Source organism: Phodopus roborovskii, unplaced genomic scaffold (assembly GCF_943737965.1).
Source record: "Phodopus roborovskii unplaced genomic scaffold, PHOROB, whole genome shotgun sequence".
Classification (NCBI taxonomy): Eukaryota; Metazoa; Chordata; class Mammalia; order Rodentia; family Cricetidae; genus Phodopus; species Phodopus roborovskii.
Window position 1 is genome coordinate 8,882,053 of NW_026126578.1, and position 20,282 is coordinate 8,902,334.

Below are 20,282 nucleotides of genomic sequence, written 5' to 3' on the forward strand. Positions count from 1 at the left end.
CCTCCACTGCTGGTGGGAGTGCAAACTCATACAGCCACTTTGGAGATCAGTATGGCGGTTCCTCAGGAAAATGGGAATTAGTTTACCACAGGACCCGGCAATCCCCCTCTTAGGCATATACCCAAAGGATTCACATCAATGCAACAAAGACATCTGTTCAACTATGTTCATAGCAGCACTATTTGTAATAGCAAGAACCTGGAAGCAACCTAGATGCCCTTCAATTGAAGAATGGTTAATGAAGATGTGGCACATCTACACAATGGAATACTACTCTGCAGAAAAAAATAATGGTATCTTGAAATTCGCAGGCAAGTGGATGGCACTTGAAGAAACCATCCTGAATGAGGTAACCCAGTCACAAAAAGAGGAACACAGTATGTACTCACTCATATATGGATTTTAGACCTAGATCAAATGATCACCAGCCTATAATTCACATCACCAGAGGAACTAGGATACAAGTTGTATTCTAAGAGATTCATATAAAGTCCCTCACAGAACTGGGAAGGGACAAGTCCCCCAGACCTCAGGTATAGTGGGTGAGGACAGCTAATGGAGAGAGAAGTAGGAGAAAATGAGAGGGAGGAGAGGAAGGCATGTGTGACTAGGAGGATTGAGCCTGGTTAGGAATGGAAAATAGGAAAGAGAGAGAGAGACAGAGACAGAGAGAGAGAACATAAAAGAGGGAGCCAATATTGGTTTGAAGAGAAAGTTGAACACAAAGAAAGGTCGAGGGAACTACAAGACTGCTCCCAACTAACAATCTCAGCTTCCGTGGAAAGGCTATCATAAATGCCCTTCCCGGAGAGTGAGATCAACAACTAACTTCTCCATGGAGTCCTCAACTAATGCCTGTTGAAAACAGGAGCAAACACCCATACATAAACACTGAGTCAAACTAGAACCCAGAAGCAGATGGAGAGGACAAGACCATGCGGTAGAAGTACATAGAGACAGCTTACCTGAACAAGGAGGAGCTAAGGGCCACTAGACTGATAGCTGGGAAGCCAACAGAGGTCTGACTCGGACTCCCCTGAATATGGGTCTCAGCCAGAAGGTCTGAACAGTCTGAGAGACCTCAGACAGTGGAGCCAGGATGTATCCCTGGTGCACAAAAGGACTTTGCAAACATATCCCCCATGGAGGGATAACTGCCTTATTCTAGAGATAGGAGAGAAGCCCTAGTCCCTACTTCACAGGACCTGTCAGATCTACATGACCCCAACTGGATGGCATTCCCCCACATATTGTATTGTGGTGGGGGGTTGGGAGGGGAGGGTGTTTAGAGTGCATGGGAGAGGGTAGAGAGGGCAAAAGGGAGGGAAGGAGGGAGGGAGGGCTTGGGGGGAGGGAGGGAGGGAGGGAGAGGGAACTGGGATCGACATGTAAAATAATAATAATAAAAAAAAAAAAAAAAAAAACGCTTTGACTCCAAAATTTAAGTTGAAGAACAAGTTACTGGGGAAAAGTATTTCTATTTTTGTTTCCACAGAAAATGAAAAGATGTGGATTCCTTCCAGACTAATGTGGTTTGATCACACCAGACCGCCTGAAACAGAGTACAAGCTGATCCTACATTCCAAACAGCTGGACAAAACAGCCCTACAGACTACAGCTAGGATATCTGAATCTTCTTCGAATCCCCCAAGACAGCGCCCCTTACCAGCAGGAAGTAGTTTGGAAAGAACGACGCCCAAATTCCCAAATATTGTGTATAAATGTTTGTTTTCATTTAATTGGACTTTGTTATATAAAATTAAATAAAAAATACTCTATATGCAAAAAAAAAAAAAAAAAAATAAAAGCATATGGAGGCCAAAGAACATCTTTGGACACTATTCCTCAATCCTCATCCTTCCTTTTTTTAAGGCCATGTGGATGCTAAATCTGTCAGCTTCTTAAGTTCATCCAGTCCTGGATGACAGACTAGAGCTTTGATTTAATTTGTTTCTCTTTTGCTGAGGAATACTGAGAATTAATGAGCCTAATTGGTGACTTGCACTTATTTTTATGAACTGAATGTTTATGTAACAGTAGGGTGTATTTCTTAGTTTATCACAAGAAAGCTGTGTGTTGTCATTTATTCATGCCATGTTGTCAGGGGTGAATGGAGCTTGGCAATAACCTCTCTTAAGAAACCTTTCACCTCTTTTTCTAGCCCCGGAATCTCATGAAAACATGGGCCGATGATCATCTAATAGTTTCTGATATCCTTGCCAGTCACGGACAATGAGAAACCAGACCTTGGTGACAGAGTTCATTCTTCAGGGCTTCTCTGAGCACCCACAGTACCAGCTGCCCTTATTTATCTGTTTCCTCTCTCTCTACTCTGTGGCCCTCATAGGTAATGTTCTTATAATCTTGGCCATCACCTGCAACCCTGGGCTCCACACGCCCATGTACTTTTTCTTGTTGAATTTGGCTACTATGGATATCATCTGTACATCCTCTGTTATGCCTAAGGCCCTGAAGGGTCTGTTGTCAGTGAGGAACCCCATTTCCTATGGTGGCTGCATGGCCCAGCTCTATTTCCTTACGTGGGCTGCATCTTCAGAGTTACTCCTTCTCACTGCCATGGCCTATGACCGTTATGCAGCCATCTGCCATCCTCTGCATTATGGCAACATGATGAGCAAAGCATTTTGCAGCATGTTGGCTGCTGGAGTGTGGGCACTCTGTGCTTGCAACACTGCCATCCACACAGGACTTATGACACGACTGGATTTCTGTGGCCCCAATGTCATTACACATTTCTTCTGTGAGGTACCGCCTCTACTGCTCCTCTCCTGTAGCTCCACCTATGTGAACAGTGTCATGATTGTCTTGTCTGACGCTTTTTATGATATATTGAATTTCCTGATAACAATGGTGTCATATGCCTTCATCATCTCTAGCATCCTGAAGATGCGAACTACTGAAGGGAAGAAGAAAGCCTTCTCTACCTGCTCTTCCCACCTCATTGTGGTGTGCATGTATTACACCTCTATCTTCTATGCCTACATAAGCCCTGTCTCTAGCTACAACCCAGAGAAGAGCAAATTTGCTGGTGTGCTCTACACCATGTTGAGTCCTACACTCAACCCTCTGATCTATACTTTGAGAAACAAGGAGGTCAAAGCAGCTCTCAGAAAACTTTTTCCTTTCCTCAAAAATTAAATGTGATTTGTGGAGCTCTTGTCTTGGGATTGGGGTTCATGGTGGATTGGTTTCCCATGGGCACATGCTGGGTTTGTGTGTGCCCAGAATGTAAGTAAGCTAACCTTTTCCACCCAATGCAGTGTCTTTGGAGATGACTCAAAACTCTGGTGATCTGACAGTGACTAGTGGAAGAATGTGGTAGAATGTGAGCTCACACAGCTCTGAGACTGAGACTTGGGGTCTCTGTGCCTGAACTCAGGGGCATATAGTACTTTCTTTTCAGAGGAAGAAAACCCTTTAAGAGGACAGATGTTATGAGCAGGTTTTCCCACCGGCCTGGTTCCACAGGCATGCCAGCCCCAAATAACACACAGAGACACTGTATTAGATATAATATTGTTGGCCAGTTACTAGTTTCTTATCAGCTAGCTCTGTCTTAAATATTAACCTATTTCTTTTAATCTAAATATTTCCATGTGGTTTTGTCTTACAGGAGAGAGGATTGGGACCTCTGTTCTCTTGGTCCTACATGTTGAATCCTTCTATGTCTCCCCTTAAACCTCCTTGTCTCCTAGTCCCTCCTGTCTTACTTTCCTATTGGCCAACAGTGCTTTATTCACTAACCAATATGAGAAACATTTACTGAATGACATCTCTAATCATCTCTTTTCTGTCTAAAATAAAAAGAACAGCTGACCCGAGCAAGGAGGAGTTAAGGGGCCCCAGACTGATAGCTGGGAATCCAGCATGGGACTGACTCAGACCCCCTGAATATGGGTCTCAGCTAGAAGGACTGAACAGTCTAAGGGACCTCAGACAGTGGAACCAGAATGTATTCCTGGTGCACAAAAGGACCTTGTGTACACATCCCCCATGGATGGATACTCCCTAAACCCAGAGACAGGAGAGTAGTCCTAGTCCCTACTTCAAATAACTTGACAAATTTACATGACCCCACCTGGATGGCATTGCCCTACATGTGGAATTGGGGTGGGGGGATGGGAGGGGAGGGTGGTCAGGGTGCATGTGAGGGGGGGGGAGAAAGGGTAACAGGGAGGGACGAAAGGTGGAAAGGAGGGAGGGAGAGGGAACTGGGATCGACATGTAAAATAAAAAAAAAATTATAAAAAAAGAAGGGTTTTAACCTTAACATAGCAAAATATATAACAAAACAGTTATCAAATAGTAACCACAGTTAACAATATTTAGTCCAATAATGTTTAGTAAGATTTAAAGAAAATATTGTATCATCTATCCTATCTTTGTGAGTCTAAAGTCCTATATGTAATTTATCTTTAATCCAACTAAGGAAAACTATAACCTTAACTGTCTTCAACTCCGTCAAAGACCACAGAAGGATAATATGTAAACTCTAGAAATGACAGAGACATCTTGCTACCTGATCAGTCACCCGAAGTTCTTCTGTAATGTTTCATCTTCAACCTATAGGTGATAGTGTGTCTGGCAGACTCCTTGGCAAAGCAGGAAACTTTAAACTGTCCACCTGTATTGGCCGTTTGTCAATCACTTTTCTCTGTGTCCTGCAGACTGTCTGGCAGACTCTTCCATGAAGCAGGAACCCTGTAGCAATGCCCATCTTAAATCAGAAGTCACATTTCTGTGGGTCCCGCATGTCTAGTTTATACAGCATAGAGTTAAACAGTCTAGACATGAGCAGTATCTTGCCCAAATTGGAAGTAAACTCCATAACGAGTTTCTTTGATGCCCATCTTCCTTTTTGACACAGGTGGTGTTGGCAGGAGAAGCTGTGCCTCACTGTTAAGAAAAACCCTAAACCATTTTAAATGCCATATTCTGTAGGTCTTTGAAAGGTTTGAAGAATGCCTACCCATCTCAAATACAGCTTGAAAACCCAACTAACTTAACTCTAAGTTTTTACTTAGATAAATAGGTAACTATCTATAATCTGTGTTACATTTCTAAATGAGCTTTATAAACACAATACCTAAACAAGAGGAGAAATATACATATTACAAATTGATCTTAAATTTGCATCAATAAATGAAAATCTATTTCAAAACATTGTTCATATGTATACCATAATCCCCTTTTTAGCTTAAAAAAAGAGATTGGTTGTGGTCATTAACCACTTATAACCAACTCTATTTAAATGAAAATAAACATTTATAGACAATATTTGGGAATTTGGGAGTCGTTATTTCCAAACTGCTTCCTACTGGTAGGGGGCACTGCCATGGGGAATCCTAAGAAGACGCAGAATTCCTGGCTTTAGTGGTCTGCAAGGCTGCCTTGTTCAAGCTGTTTTGAATGGTGGATCACTTGGAACACTGTTTCAAGGGGTCTTGCTTGATCAAACCATGTTAGTCTAGAAGAAATCCACAGCTTTTCATTTTCTGTGAAAACAAAAATAGAAATTCTTTTCCCCAGTAACCTGTCCTTAGACTTAAATTATGAAGTCAAAGCATTTTTAAAATATATAAATTGAATTAATTTAGCAGCATTGATAATCAAGTGTATTGCAATTATTCCTGCCTTAGTAATTGAGCAATTCAAAGACAACATCATAGCATACCATATCCACATCCTTTGTGTGCTTTCCATCTTTACATGACTTTTTAATTACTCTGTTTCTTTTACTTCTATTTTTTTATTTTTTGAGAAAGGGTTCCTCTGTGTAATTTTGACTGCCCTGGAATTAACTCTGTATACCAGGTTTGCTTTGAAATCACAGAGATCTGTTTGCCTCTGCATCACAAGTGCTGGAAATAAAGGCATGTGCTGCTAATGCCCCAGACACTCTCTATTATTTTTTTTAAACCAGCTGCTCATATACAGTACTGAATTATTAGCAGTGCTTCTTAAAAGCTGTGCAGTTTTTGCCACTATGCTGAGTTAGGAAATCTCCCTTAAAGGAGCCACGCACATCTCTGCTTGTCTCTAGCAAAACAGAGTTCAACCGGAAAGAAAAAAAAAAAAAATGCTGCTACCAAGAAGCCTTGTTTGTCTCTGTTCTTTTGTTTTTAAAACCCTTTCTTAAGTTTTTGTTAAGTTTTAAGTGAAAGTTTTGTGCTCCACGTTGGAGGCCATTTGATACAAGCAGGTTTTCATGCTGGCCTGGTTCCACAGCCACGGCCAGCCCCAAATAACACACAGAGTCCTTATTAGATATAATATTCTTGGCCAGTTACTAGTTTCTTATTGGCTAGCTCTGTCTTAAATATTAACCCATACCTATTAATCTAAGTGTTTCCACGTGGTCTTATTTTACTGGGGAGAGGATTGAAAACTCTGTTCTCTTGGTCCTACATGTTGAATCCTCCTACCTCTCTCTGAAACCTCCTTGTCTCCTAGTCCCGCCTATCTTGCTTTATTCATTAACCAATATGAGAAACATGTTTATAGAATGACATCTCCCATCAGACAGAAGTGTCCTTGAGCCTTAGTCTTATATCTGTATTGAATTCCTTTCTTTTCTTTGGGTTCACAACATTCATGTGAAGATCACACTTAGAATTTGAGTGATACATGTGGACCCCATAGCATTCTGAGCATTACATGACTGTAGAATTGCTTCAGGTGACCTCTGATCCCCAAGGAACACATTCCATCTATTCTCCCTCAACTCTTCCTGTTGGAGTCCTCTAAGTTTAAAGGACAATTTTTGATGTTAATGTATTGTTTCTGCTTTTCCCTTCTCACTGACATTAGATTCAAGGTGGAACAGTTTTTGTTTTGTTTTTTATTTATTTTTTTTAATTTTTGGTTTTTTGTTTTGTTTTGTTTTTTGTTGTTGTTGTTCACCTCTTGGCCTTACTGTGATGATGTGGTTTATGCACCCAGAAAAATACCCAGTTTCTTACCTCTTGAGTTGGTTTGAATTCTGATGGTCTGATCTAGTTCATTGCCCTGGGCTGGGTACAAGTGGGTACATGGGCAAGATGTAACAAAAGCACTGTAAGAAGGCTACATTATCTTTCTGTTGTTTCTGAATGAACCTGGGTGGACAAATCCGTATCTCATGCAGGGAGAACTTGAGTCTGTTCTTGTGTTAGAAACCCTAGTGGGAAAATCCACTCTCTTTGTCATGATGACAGGAAAAATGTTAATATTTAGATATTTCTTTGGTAAAAATAAAACCACATAGAGTTTGCAGGATTAAATGGAAGCTAAGAATACAAGTTGGTATTTATTTTAGGAGGGATGAGAGGTCCCTTTTTCTTCATCCATATTCTTATTATCCTTTTCATTAGAAGCAAACTGATTTGTACATGAAATTTGAGAAGTAGATGAATTATAGTTGACTATAGCCTTTATGTATAGATTCTTATGGAATAGGTCTAATCTTCACAGTGAAATTATGATACCCCAGTAATATCTTGATGCTTTCAGTGATCTCTAAGAGTTCTCAATAAATACGACATTGTCAACAGCTACTGATGACTCAGTATGATATGAATAGATTTTCAGTACGCCATGAAGAGTATTTATTTTTATACCTTGGTTTCTACTAATTTTTCCAATCTCTATATTTTACAATGGATTTTAAAGGAATGTTTAGACAAACATTTGTGAGGCTAGTCCCGGGGAGTTTCATCATTCTCCAGTGAGTATATAGGCAATAGATATTGGATTTGTTTTGTTAGTTTGTTTGTTTTTCTTCTTTTTGTGGGTGGGAAGGTCCCAAGGGTTGGGGGTGAATATCTGAGAGGAATTGAACTAAGAATGCTGGGGTTTATGATGTGACGTTCCCAAATAGACAATAAAAATATTAGGGAAAAATCCAAAGTCTCACTACATTTTCCAAGTCTCTCTAACATTCTAAAGTCTCTCAACTCAGGGATTCTGTAGAATAAAATAAAAGTTAAATTATTTTAGGAAAGAAGAACCTGTACTCACTCTCAATCAAATTAAGACAAAATTAACACATCAGTATAAAAGGTTCAGTGCTTGGTATCTGGTACACAAGACAATCCTAAGTTTCCAAAGACTCCATTTATTCATCTCTGCCATTCACAGCACTTACAGCTTTCTCCTAGGCTCCGCCCAAGTCCATTCCACAGCTGCTTCTGCCCTTGGCAATTGTCCCATGGAAGCGGCATCTCCAAAACATTGTGGTCTCCACGGCAACCGGGCTCCTTCACCAAGAGCCTCTCCTGGGCTCTCTTCAGGAACTATACTCTGCCACGCTGTGCCAAATCTCAGCTGTTCTCCATAACCCCTCCATGCTTTCAAAGCCAGTACCATCTGTGTGATTCTGATGCTGAAGACGAAGGTGTAATGATTTCACTAGACCCAAGATAAATAATCAGTGGTGTTTATTGGGGACCACTTACACAGATAATAAAGAACCATGCGAGTTCTTCTCTGCCAGCCCTATCGGACCCGCTGACCCAAGAGAAAAAGAGCGCACAAGGGAGATCAGCCTGACACCTTACTCTTTCCACTTCTGCCTGCCGAAAACCAAGCCCAAAGTGGTGTGGCCACTGTTACAGGTTCACTGGAAAGATGCCGCTACAATGAGGAGCAAATTTAGCCACCTTGGAAGACACAGTCTGTGTGCTAACTCCCAGGAAACACTTCCCAGAGACTTCATCTTAGTGATTATGATTGCTTCTTAACCACACTTGATGGTTTAGCCCAGCTGACAAGTTCACTTGTCTCAGTAGAGGTTTAACTTCTGTAATTTTTAATTTAAAATATCAGCTGTGCCTATGAAGTCTTTAAGGAACTTTTTTTCTGGTTTTTTTTTTTTTTTTTTTTTTTTTTTTTTGAGACAGGGTTTCTCCATCTGTAACTTTTGGAGACTTTCCTGGAACTCACTATGTAGACCATGCTCACCTCAGCCTCACAGAGGTCCTCCTGTCTCTGCCTCCTGAGTGCTGGGATTGAAGACATGTGCCACTACCAACTGGCAACCACAAGCAAGGCTTCTTTGTTCTGTACTGCTCTCAATAATATCTTCTCTGTTCCCATAGAATACTCTACCAAACTATAAGTACTCACTAAGTGGCTTTACCAGATCAAAATTCCACAGTCCTTCCACGATTCTCCCTGCAATACATAATCAGGTCTGTCACAAGCAATACCCCACTCCTGGTATCAGTTCCTGTTTTAATTATGGTTTTTATTGCCGTGACAAAATACCGCAACTTGTGAAGGAAAAAGTTTGTCTTGTCTTATATCTCCAGGTAACAGAGGGAAGTCAGGGCAGGAACCTGGAGGCAGGGACTGAAGCAGAAATCAAGGAGGAGGCTGCTTACTGGCATCTTCAGCTTCTTTTAATAGTACCCAGGACCATCAGCTCAGGTGTGCCATGACCCACAGCGTGCTGGACCCCTCCTAAATCAATTCCCAATCAAGAAAATGTCCCATACTGTTGTAACTTATGTAAAATTAAGTTTGTATTCCTTTCTTGGATAATTTGTATATTATATTTTGTCATGTTGTGTAAGATCTTCTGTTTAGAATGTTTTGTACAAAAATATCTTTATTTTATTCTATGTGTGTATACTTTTACATATGTTCAAGATATTTTATATATTGAATCAGTTTAGGATTTTTTTTTAATCATGTTGCACCATACAGTTCTACCTCTCGTCAAGACATTTCAGTTCTACTTCTGTTTCAGAGAGTTACACACACACACACCCCCACACACACACAGTTATATTGCTAAAATCATTGCCCTTGCTAAATTACTTAGGTTATTTTAACCATTTGCACAGCTATGTTCCTGAGTTTATCTTCACCCATGTTTCTTATACCTATGAGATTAGTGTCAGACATAGATGTTTGATCTTCAAACGCTTCCTAGACCTAGAGAACATGGCATTTAAATGTTTTAATAATATTATTCCATTGACATGAGACACTATTACTCCTGACATCCCTGAGCTATTCCTGAGAGTATGTTGGGCACTGATGTCACTCCTTCTGGAGTCTATCCTTTCCTTAGCTAATGGTCTCTTGGGCAAAGGACTGCCCCCACCTCGACTACTGACTTTGGACATGCTGTCCTACTGTGCTTGCAGGAGACAAACATAGATTACTGAACCTTGCCAATTCATAGTAAGACAGCCTTTATACCTCCCTGCTTCTGTTTTGGTATGTCAGATACTCTAGGCCTTAGCAAAAAACTGGTTGCCCTGACATTGCTGTGAGACTTTGGGTGGCTGTCCAGGTAGCCTGCTGTTTCTACCTTCGCTGCACCTTTTGGAAGCTTCTTGCCTGCCCTTCCTGCCTACCCTAGTATTGTTATCTTCCTTCTCAGGTCTTCGATGAGGTTGCAGATTAGATGGTCACAATTATTGTTCTCTCTCCATAGATAGAAACATTAGATACAAGGCTTAAGCTTTCCAGCTTAGGACAACTCTATAGTAATCTCTGTTATGCCTTCACCCTAGGACTGGGTAGTTCTTGCCATTTATTCTTGTTACCTCACTGGCAATAGATCTTAAGTGTATATGTTCTTAATTTTCCTTTTCCTAGAGCATACTTGATATTTACTGTCTTTGTATATAGTTTTATATTAAGCCTAAATCTTTTCTTTATACTAAAAGGGGAATTGTAGTGAGATACCTACCCTGCTCACACCTGTTGCACTGACCATGCCAGCTGGGGCTTGGAAACAGGCGTGGGCTTGATCTGGGGGGACTAGGTTGGGGGTCTGGGACCCCAGCTTGCTCTCTTACTTCCTGTTCAGAGATAGAGAGCATCTGGAGGCATCCTAGGAACTGGAACCTGTGGCGGTTATCTGTTTCCGGTGTAAGTGATTTCTCCCCGAATAAACATCCATCAGTCTATTGTTTCCCAGATTCTTATTTCCTACACTTTACCATACACAACAGGCCATTCTGGCTGAGTCAGTTTTCAGTTGAGGTTTCCTTTTTAAAAATAATTCTAGCATGTGGTCAAGTTGACATAAAACTAGCCAGTGCAATGAGATATTTGTGTTTTGTTAGGTGTAGTTATGATATTGATGTTCTCTTCTTTGTAAGTTCAACATGACATAAGATTTTATTGGGTGTTATGCGGACAAAGGGTGGACTTGTAGAGGTTAGTTTTTTGTGTCAACTTGTTTGAAGCTGGAATCATGAAAATATTCATGAAAATATTTTAGTGTACATATAATCCCCCAAAGTTCATTAATTTCCAAGTTGCATAATATTGTTAATGTAGGGTTGAAAGGTCAAATGGAGCCAGCTAACACAGCACATGCCTGTATAATCATGCATTCATGTAACTAAGGCAAGAGGATTACCGTGAGCTTGAGGCTAGCCTAGAAGGGTGTCTCTGGGTAACGGTGGGGATGTTTTCTGTTTTAACTGAGAGAGGAAGACCCTTCCCAAGAGCCTTTTAGCATCCTCTGGTGTTTATCCAATCTGTAAAGAGGACTGGAGAGGAACCAGTTCTTTGGCCTGCTTTCCTTCACTTCTCGCTGATGAGTGCATCAACCTTGCTGTCACACAGCAGCTTCATCAGCCTTCCAATGTGGACGGAAGACCAGCATGTCTCTAGGAATTATCCCAGCTTTCAGCACCAAATTAGAACTGCAAAGGCAACATGGATGATGGGCTGAGCACATACTGAGTTCTCAGGATCTAGCCAGCCATTGTTGGACTACTCATACATATTGTGTAAGCCAACCTAGTGAATTCTCTTTGTAATGAGTGTTTTTTTTTTTTTTTCAGTTACCACTCTTTCTCTGGATAAAGCTGACTTGTACAGGGACCTAGTGATCCAGTTCTCTATGAGACTTTAAAAAATAGATCAATGCATGTTATCTAGCTATCCAGTCCTGCCTGGCTTGGTATTCACTGTGAATCCCAGGCTAGCCTCAAGCTCACGGTAATCCTCTTGCCTTAGTTACATGAATGCATGATTATACAGGCATGTGCTGTGTTAGCTGGCTCCATTTGACCTTTCAACCCTACATTAACAACATTATGCAACTTGGAAATTAATGAACTTATATGTACACTAAAATATTTTCATGAAGACATTTGGGAGCTCATACTATATTTTTGTACACAAGGAAAGGGCAACCATTACATTTAGTAATCATCATATATTATCAGACACAAAAATGCATTACACAAATTTACTATTATTGTTACAATTAATTGAGTGGTATTCCATTCACAACCATGTTACATTACCAATTATGAGGGACACAGGTCTGTGGATGGCTTTGTTCCATCTACTAATGATACTTAGTGTCCCTTGGTGCCACCCACTGGACCTGGAAGACCCTGATTAGTATCAGGAGACAGTCCAGGGCTAAACATATGTTGGAACAAATTCATGCCCCTTTCATTTCTGCCTCTGGTGGTGTAAGTATCTTCTCAGTCTGGAAACATGTACGTGTTGGGTGGCAGTGTTGGGAGTAGCAAATCCAGTGCCTTAGAGAGCGTTTCACAAAAAATACGGTCTATGTAGAAATAGCTTGCATTCAGTTTGAGTGGTGAGTGTCTTGCCTGTACCCTAACTGGAGTATGTCCCTTGCTGCATGGTGCTTGCTGACACTGGAACATGCAGGATAGGGTGGGATGTGGGGGCCTGGGGATGTCCATGTGAACTCATTTCCCAATTCTCAGAGAACAATGAAGAGATGTGTGTTCTCGTTTTCCCGTGCTGTCACCATGTAAGATTTCCACTGAGATAAAAGTTTGCTTTAATCCAGTTCTCAGGCTGTAAATTGAGTGGAAAAGAAGAGCTGGCAGATGTATGCACATGCTGAATTTATCTCTTGAAAATTAGGAACGATTATGTATGCACATTTTAGCTGTCCAGACCAATGTGCTGAATTTTTTCAGAGAGTGAAAATAGCAGGGAGCGGAGTTCTGGTGGTTGTGAGCTGCTTGTGGCAGGGGTGTGGCCTCTGTGTGAGTGCTGTGATTGTGGCATGGGTGTGGCCTCCGTGTGAGTGCTGTGATTGTGGCAGGGGTGTGGCCTCCGTGTGAGTGCTGTGATTGTGGCAGGGGTGTGGCCTCCGTGTGAGTGGAGTCTCTGGTCATTTATTGGGTTGCTGTAAATGGCAGTGTGCTTTTATTCCCTCTGGTTTCACCACAGCTCTGACAACAAGAGTGAGAGTATGTGGTTGTTCTAAGTCAGACATGGAGGACTGATATGTGAGATGGGTTCCCGTTGACCGGAGACAAAGGTTCACACACAGGGTTTTATTAATTTAGGGGCAAAGAATATTTATCCTACTAACATAGGGGTTAGAATGAAGAATGCATCAGAATATTCATTGGAGTTAGTCATGAAACCTCTTTTACTCTGTTAGGTGTTCTTGTTGTTGTTGTTCTGTGTGTATGGGTCTGGGCATGTGTGTGCATGTGTGTGAGTGTGTGTGTGTGTGTGTGTGTGTGTGTGTGTGTGTGTATACATACCTGGGTTCATGTGTGTGGTATTCAGAGTACAACCACAGGTGTATTTCTCAGGCACCATCAACTTTTATTTTTGAAATTTGTTCTAGAACTTGCTAAAAAGGCCGGCCTGGCTGGCAAGCAAACCCAGGGATCTGTCCATCTTCCTCAGCTGAGCAATCAGCTGCTACCATGCTCTTCTTTCCTCTTCCTTCTCCTTACATTTGGGCTATAGGGAACAAAACTCACACTGTATACTGAGCTATCTCTCAAATTTGGGCATTCTTAGTTTTTCACTCTTTTCTTTGTGCATATGCATGTGCGTGTATGTTCTAATGTGTTTGTGTGTTATATGCATGTGTGGTATATGCATGTGTATGCATTTCTGTTTGTGTATCTGTGTGTTCTGTGTGTGTTAGATCACCTGATAGAATTTCCCCCCTGGACTGACCATCAAGCATGGGGTGGAGGAGAAATATTTCTCTTTCACTGTCTATCTGGGGCCCTAGATGAGAGCAGCCAGACAGGAAACTTTGACAATCCAACCAGAGTTACTCATGTGGCTCTTCTAACCTAATTCACTTCATAGGACTACAGACGGGATTATGGGACGACAGGATATTTTGCTAATAATAATATGGCCAAACATGGAAACAAATGCTAAGGTACGATGAATGAATATATTTTGTGGGATGAATGGCTTCTGTGAATTAAAATTTTGAATTTTTTTTTATTTTATGTGTATTGAGTATTTTTCTTTCCTGTATATATGTATGCAGCCTGCCTGCCTGTTGCCCTCAGAAGTCCGAAGAGGACACTGAGGCCCCTGGAACTGGAGATACTGATGATTATGGGTTGCCATGTGGGTTCTGGGATCTGACCCCAGGTTCTCTGCATAAACAACAAATGCCCTTAGCTGCTGAGCCATCTATTTAGTATCTATGAATTAAATTTTATTTTGTCTGCCTTCTTTCATTTTGCATTGGTGAGAATTAAAACCATAGTTTCACACATATAAGAAAGGTACACTACCTATGAGCTACACCCCAACATCTGGGTTGATTTTTAAGTTGTCGTTTCCTTTTGCAATGCTTATCTGTGCCTGTATGACATGAAAGCTATTTTACCAGAAATGTGTATTGTGACTAAATAGACAAAAGTAGGCAGTGAACCACATGTAAAAATCAACACTGTTGAAAGACATTATTCCTAAGGAAGGTGTGTGGCACATACAATTTTTCTACAGCTAGTATTTTAGGGTCCATGCACTATAAAGTCAGTCATCATTTAAAATCAGTTATTTTTCCTTAACAATGAGCAAAATGACATACGGAATGCACTGTTTATGAGCCAGATCACCTTCCCACGTCGTTTACAGTTGTAGTAACACACAGTTCTCCACCTTTCAGTCCCGATTCTGCAAAACCCCTCAGTGACAGACTGAAGAATAGACATGCTGATGCCAGAAAAAACAAGAAACGGAACAGCCATTCAGGAGTTTATCCTCGAGGGGTTCCCTGCAGCTCAGCACCTGGGGATGCTGCTTTTTCTAGTGCACTTGCTGGCCTACCTGGCTTCCCTTATGGGCAACATGCTCATAATTGTCGTCACCTTTGAGGACCACCGCTTACAGATGCCCATGTACTTCTTCCTTAGCAGTTTCTCGTTTGTCGAGTGTTGTTTTATAACTAGCGTTATCCCCCAGCTGCTAGCCATCTTTCTTTCAGGGAGGCAGAAGATTTCCTTTGTAGCTTGCTTCACACAAGCCTTCGTCTTCCTCTTTTGGGGGGCAACTGACTTTTTCCTTCTGGCCGTGTTATCCCTGGACCGGTATCTGGCCATCTGCAAACCACTGCGTTATCCCACCATCATGAGCCCAAGGATGTGCTTCGTTCTCGTTACTGGTTGTTTGGTTCTGGGATTCCTCTTCATGGCCATTCCGGTTGTGATGCTTTCCCAGTCATTTTACTGTGGCCCCAATGTTATTCCTCACTTTTTCTGTGATTTTGGACCACTGGCAAGTCTCTCCTGTTCAGAAACCAGGTCTATTGAAATGCTGTTTTTTAATCTTGCTTTAATTGTGCTTTTTACAACCCTTCTTATAGCCATCTTTGCGTACAGCAATATAGTTGCCACGATAGTGCGGCTCCCATCCGCTAGGGAGCGACAGAGAGCTTTTTCCACTTGTTCCTCTCACCTCCTTGTACTCTCACTGATGTATGGCAGCTGTGTGTTTATATACATGAAGCCGGAGCAGTCAAGCAGGCTGGACACCAACAGAGAGGCTGCTCTTGTGAACACGGTGGTGACACCGCTTCTGAACCCTGTCATCTACACTCTGCGCAACAAGCAGGTCCACCAGGCTCTCAGGGATGCACTGTCCAGGGTCAAATTGCACACATATCACAGGAAGAATGCACTTCCTCATTGATTTAGTCTAACTCCATTTTAATATAGATGTTCTGTATAAATCATCAGGTATGTTATTTTTTTTCAAATTCTGCCTTATTTAGTCTTAAAATGATGGCTGATTTTTCCAGTGATTCCATCTGAAGACTAATAATCTTGTGATGAAAATCTTTCTATATATGCTTTGGTGGCAATTAAACTCAAAGCCTCATGCATATTACATAGGTGTTACATTTTCAACAAAGTGTCTCAAATTGTCCATGCTTTTATTTGATATATGTTGGGTCTGGGAAGCCATGGTTTCACAGATCATTTGTAGTCATAGGGAAACTAAGAGATGCTATGAGGATAGAGTTGGGAATGAAGAATTGAATTCGGGAATACCAAGAATATAAAATGTATTCAACAACAGATTTATGTGGTCATCATACCAAAATTTGAACGGAACGATGCATAAACAATAACTTACAAATTAATAAATTATTTAGTGCCATTCATTATAATTATTTCCCATGAAGGACTTTTATTCGTAAACAGACATTGTTACACCTCTAGTTTTCAGCACTATGAAAAGCATTGAAATCAGAAGTTCCCATTGCTTTCATTCATTTGCCAGGCTGATTACAGTCTGAACCTCCAAACCTGAAGGACTAACAAAGGGCCAGAGGAGCTATGGACTGTGGAGCAGAGTGCAGTTGTTATGTTGGCTACCGTGCTGGGGAAATGGCAACAACTCAGAAGAACTTCTGAGGGGAAAGAAGTCTACTTGTGACGATAATACTCTTGAGATGAATTTATGGACAAGGTCATAACGCAAAATGAAGCTATTGGTTGATCAGGAGTCATGAGACAAACTGAATAGGTGACAAGGCAGGAAAAAACACCCTTGTCCTGGTTAGTTTGGTTGTCAGATTGACACTCAGTTGAAGAATTGCCTCCGTCAAATGGGCTGTGGGCATGTCTGAGGGGTATTTTCTTGATTGTTGACTGATGTGGGAGGGACCATCACACACGGGCAGTGTCATCCTCAGCAACTGACTGTGACCTTGGGAGTAACCAGCAAACCATATCCCCATTTCTGCTTAAGCTCCCCACCCTGAGTTCCTTCCTTGGCTTCTCTCAATGATGAACTGTAACCTGGAAACCAAATAAACCTGTTTCCTCCACAAGCTGCTTTTGGCCACGGAGTTTATCATAGCAACAGAAAGCTAAGTAGGACACATATATATATATAATAGAAAGGACAAATTGAAATAAATACTGAGGCCACAGAGATAAATCTAACTTTGCAATTATGATGAAATGTAAGTAGATTAAGATCCCCCCCCTTTTTTTTTTTAAAAAAAAAAAGGATGGTTTGACTATGATTGGTTATGGCATAAAATTTAGGGACATAGAGACAGCCTTAAGTTCAAAATTGCAAAATTTCAAGGAAAAAAACTAATAATACTGAATTAATACTAATCCAAGTAGACTGAACAAAGAAGATTGGTAACTACACATGTATGATAGACAATGGAAGTTTAAAAGCATATGAAAAAGTGGCATTACTAACCAGATAATAAAGAACACACAATGGAAGTTTAACATTGTTGCAGTGATTAAGGGGTAAATAATGGCAAGTGTTCAGACTTACATAAGTCTGTTAGTGAAAAAAATGGGCTTGACTAATTATTGCAGGTTTACCAGTTTGAAGCATGCATATTGCTTTCGTGAGCACATGGGGATTTTATCGTGACAGAATTTCTACTGCGTTGTAAACTCAACCTCAAAACCCTTGACAAGAATGGAAATATAGGATATGTTCTTCAGCCACAGAGTAAAAGAGAAATAAACAACAAAATAAGAATAAATTATCTGAGAGAGCTTATCATTGGCTGTAAAGAACTCATTGTAAATAATGATTTGATGACAGAAAATATTACTAACAAAATTTGAAGGCATTTTTCAGAAAAAGAAAATAATAGCTCTTATCAAACCTTGTGCAAATGTAAGCATTTAAATTTAAAGGGAAAAACATAATTTGAATCCAAATGAAGGGGATTTGAGCATGTTTTCAACTAATATGTATTCAATCAATCAAAGAATCTGGAGGCAGAGTGAAAATAAGCAAAGCAGAATTTCATTCTTTGAAGTGACTCATAATGAAATTCATTAAGTTTAAGCAGAAACAGAGTGAGAGGGACAGAGAGGACCAGGAAAGGTTTCTATGTGAAGAAGGGGTGCGACTCCATATATCCTAAAGGTTTTACAAGAACAATAATATCATATGATAAACATCTTCATGCAAACAAGTTTGATAACCAAGGTAAAATAGAACTTTGTCTTTGAGAAATAAACTTACCTAACCAACAGGAGAAGAAAGACAGCACCATTATCCTCTTGTCCATTTGTTATTTCTATTCCAAATTTGTATTTGTGATACCAAACCTTTCCTGAAAGCTTCTCCATTCTTCTACCCTAAGGTGCTATCTACTGATAGTGAGGTGTGTATCTTAGAGGCAGAGAAAAAGATTGATCTTGTCTTCTGATTCAATCCATTAGTCTGCGTCTTTTTGTTGGGGAATTGAAAAACTAATATCTAGAGTTATTATTGATTAATAATTCCTATTTATTTATTTATTTTGGAGGGTTTTTTTTTATTGCTTTTGGTTAACTGTTCTGGGATTGTTCTATTCCTTGTGCTTTCCTGGATATTAAGTTTTATCTTCTCTTTAGCCCCAAGTATTCCTTCTAGTATCTACTGTAGAGGTGGTTTATGAACGTAAATTTTTTAAATCTGTTTAAATGATGGAAATTTTTTTATTTCTTCTTTGATGATGACTGATAGTTTTGCTGGGTATAACAGTTTGACTTGGTATCCATAGTTCTTCAGAATTTCTAAAATATCAGTCTAGACTCTTCTGGCTTTGAAAGTTTCCATCAAAAAGTCAAATGTTATTCCACTGTCCTGTCTCTATGTGTGTCATTGTCTCTTCTCAATATCCATTCTTTGTTTTGAATATTAGATTCAATTTCCTTCTATGGTTCTATTAAGAATATTTTCTGTGCACTTAAACATGTTTTTTTTCTCCTTCTTGTATACCAATATTTTCAAGTTTAGTCATTTTATAGTGTCCCATATAACCTGCATATTAAATTCTTGGTTTCTTTTGAGATTTAACATTTTCTTTGAACATTCTATCTTGACACTAGATATTCTGTCTTTTATTTGATTCAATCTGTTTGAGATACTTTGCTTTGAACATATTGTTTGACTTCATGAGTTTTCATTTCAAGTTTTATTTCACTTTGGATAGTATTTTAGAGATTCCATCTCTTTATTAAATGCTATTTTCATGTCTTTAATTGTATTTATTATTCCATTGTTTCTTTATGTTTTCATTGCTATTGTTCAGGCATGAGTTTATTGAATGTTTATAATTATTATTTTTAAATCATTGTCCTGTGTATACATTTTCTAAGTTGGTTTTTCTCAGATATTAGTATATTTAAAGTACTAATGTCTGGAGGAGACATACTATCCCAGTTATTCATTGTTTGTTTGCTTTTTGTGATATGATCTAGGCATCTAGAATTAGGTCTTTGACACTAGTTCTTGGTGTGAGTATCTGGTCTCTTTTTTGCTAAGCAGTTGTTTGGACACTTGATTGGCATTGTGCCCAAGCTGTCAGATTGTGGCCCGTGAATGGTACTTGTTATTCAATGTTGGAGCTACCCTCTTTGGCTTGTGATTTGGGTATCCAAAGAAGTCTGAGTGGTGGAAGTTCTGGTCAGGCTCCTTGTGGTACAGACATCCGCCTGGGTGGTGAGTGTGACAACTAGCAGACAGGCATAATAATACCATTGGTCAGACTAGGGATTCTCTCTTTTGGTGGGAAGTTGCAGGGCACCAGTGCCTGGCTGGTTTGTCGTGGGGGTGACTGGCAGGCAGGTAGAAAGGAAGAGTGGGTGGCGTTCATTACAAACTCTTTAGGTTGGAAGCCTCATGTTTCAAGTGCTTTGTGGGCGTCTTCATTTTTAAGTTAATTTTGCTAATCATTTCCCTTCTCTGACACTTTCCTTTATTTCATTCACTCACCATCATCTTAACTTTTATTAATTTCTAAACTTATGGTTTACTCTATGTTGCTTTTGCCATTATCTTTTCTGTTGTGAACGATGTAATATTTGGCTATGTCTTTATTTCTAGTGGTATGATTTCATGAGATCAAGTACACCAGATTTTGATGCATCTATGTTTAAGATAATAATGTTCTCTTGGTTAATTGTTTCCTTGGGTAAAGTGAAGTGTCCCTTTCTACCTCTTTGGATTAGTTTTAGTTTAAAGTTTATTTTGTATGATATTATGCCAGCAATGATGCTTTGTTGTCCCATTTG

The 20,282-nt window shown here is 40.0% G+C and overlaps 2 protein-coding genes across 2 annotated transcripts; both read left to right on the forward strand.

Annotated features, from left to right (window-relative positions):
- The first annotated feature begins 2,173 nt into the window (after positions 1–2,173).
- Positions 2,174–3,159, forward strand: LOC127236192 (olfactory receptor 13A1-like). Its single transcript, XM_051203718.1, is given in 2 exon segments — positions 2,174–2,222; positions 2,225–3,159. Coding segments are annotated over 2 exon segments (984 nt in total).
- Positions 3,160–12,286: 9,127 nt separating this feature from the next.
- Positions 12,287–15,924, forward strand: LOC127236098 (olfactory receptor 6C4). The gene is made up of 2 exons (XM_051203535.1): positions 12,287–12,299; positions 14,945–15,924. Exons 1-2 carry the CDS (start codon positions 12,287–12,289, stop codon positions 15,922–15,924), a joined length of 993 nt encoding a protein of 330 aa, XP_051059492.1.
- The last annotated feature ends 4,358 nt before the right edge of the window (positions 15,925–20,282 follow it).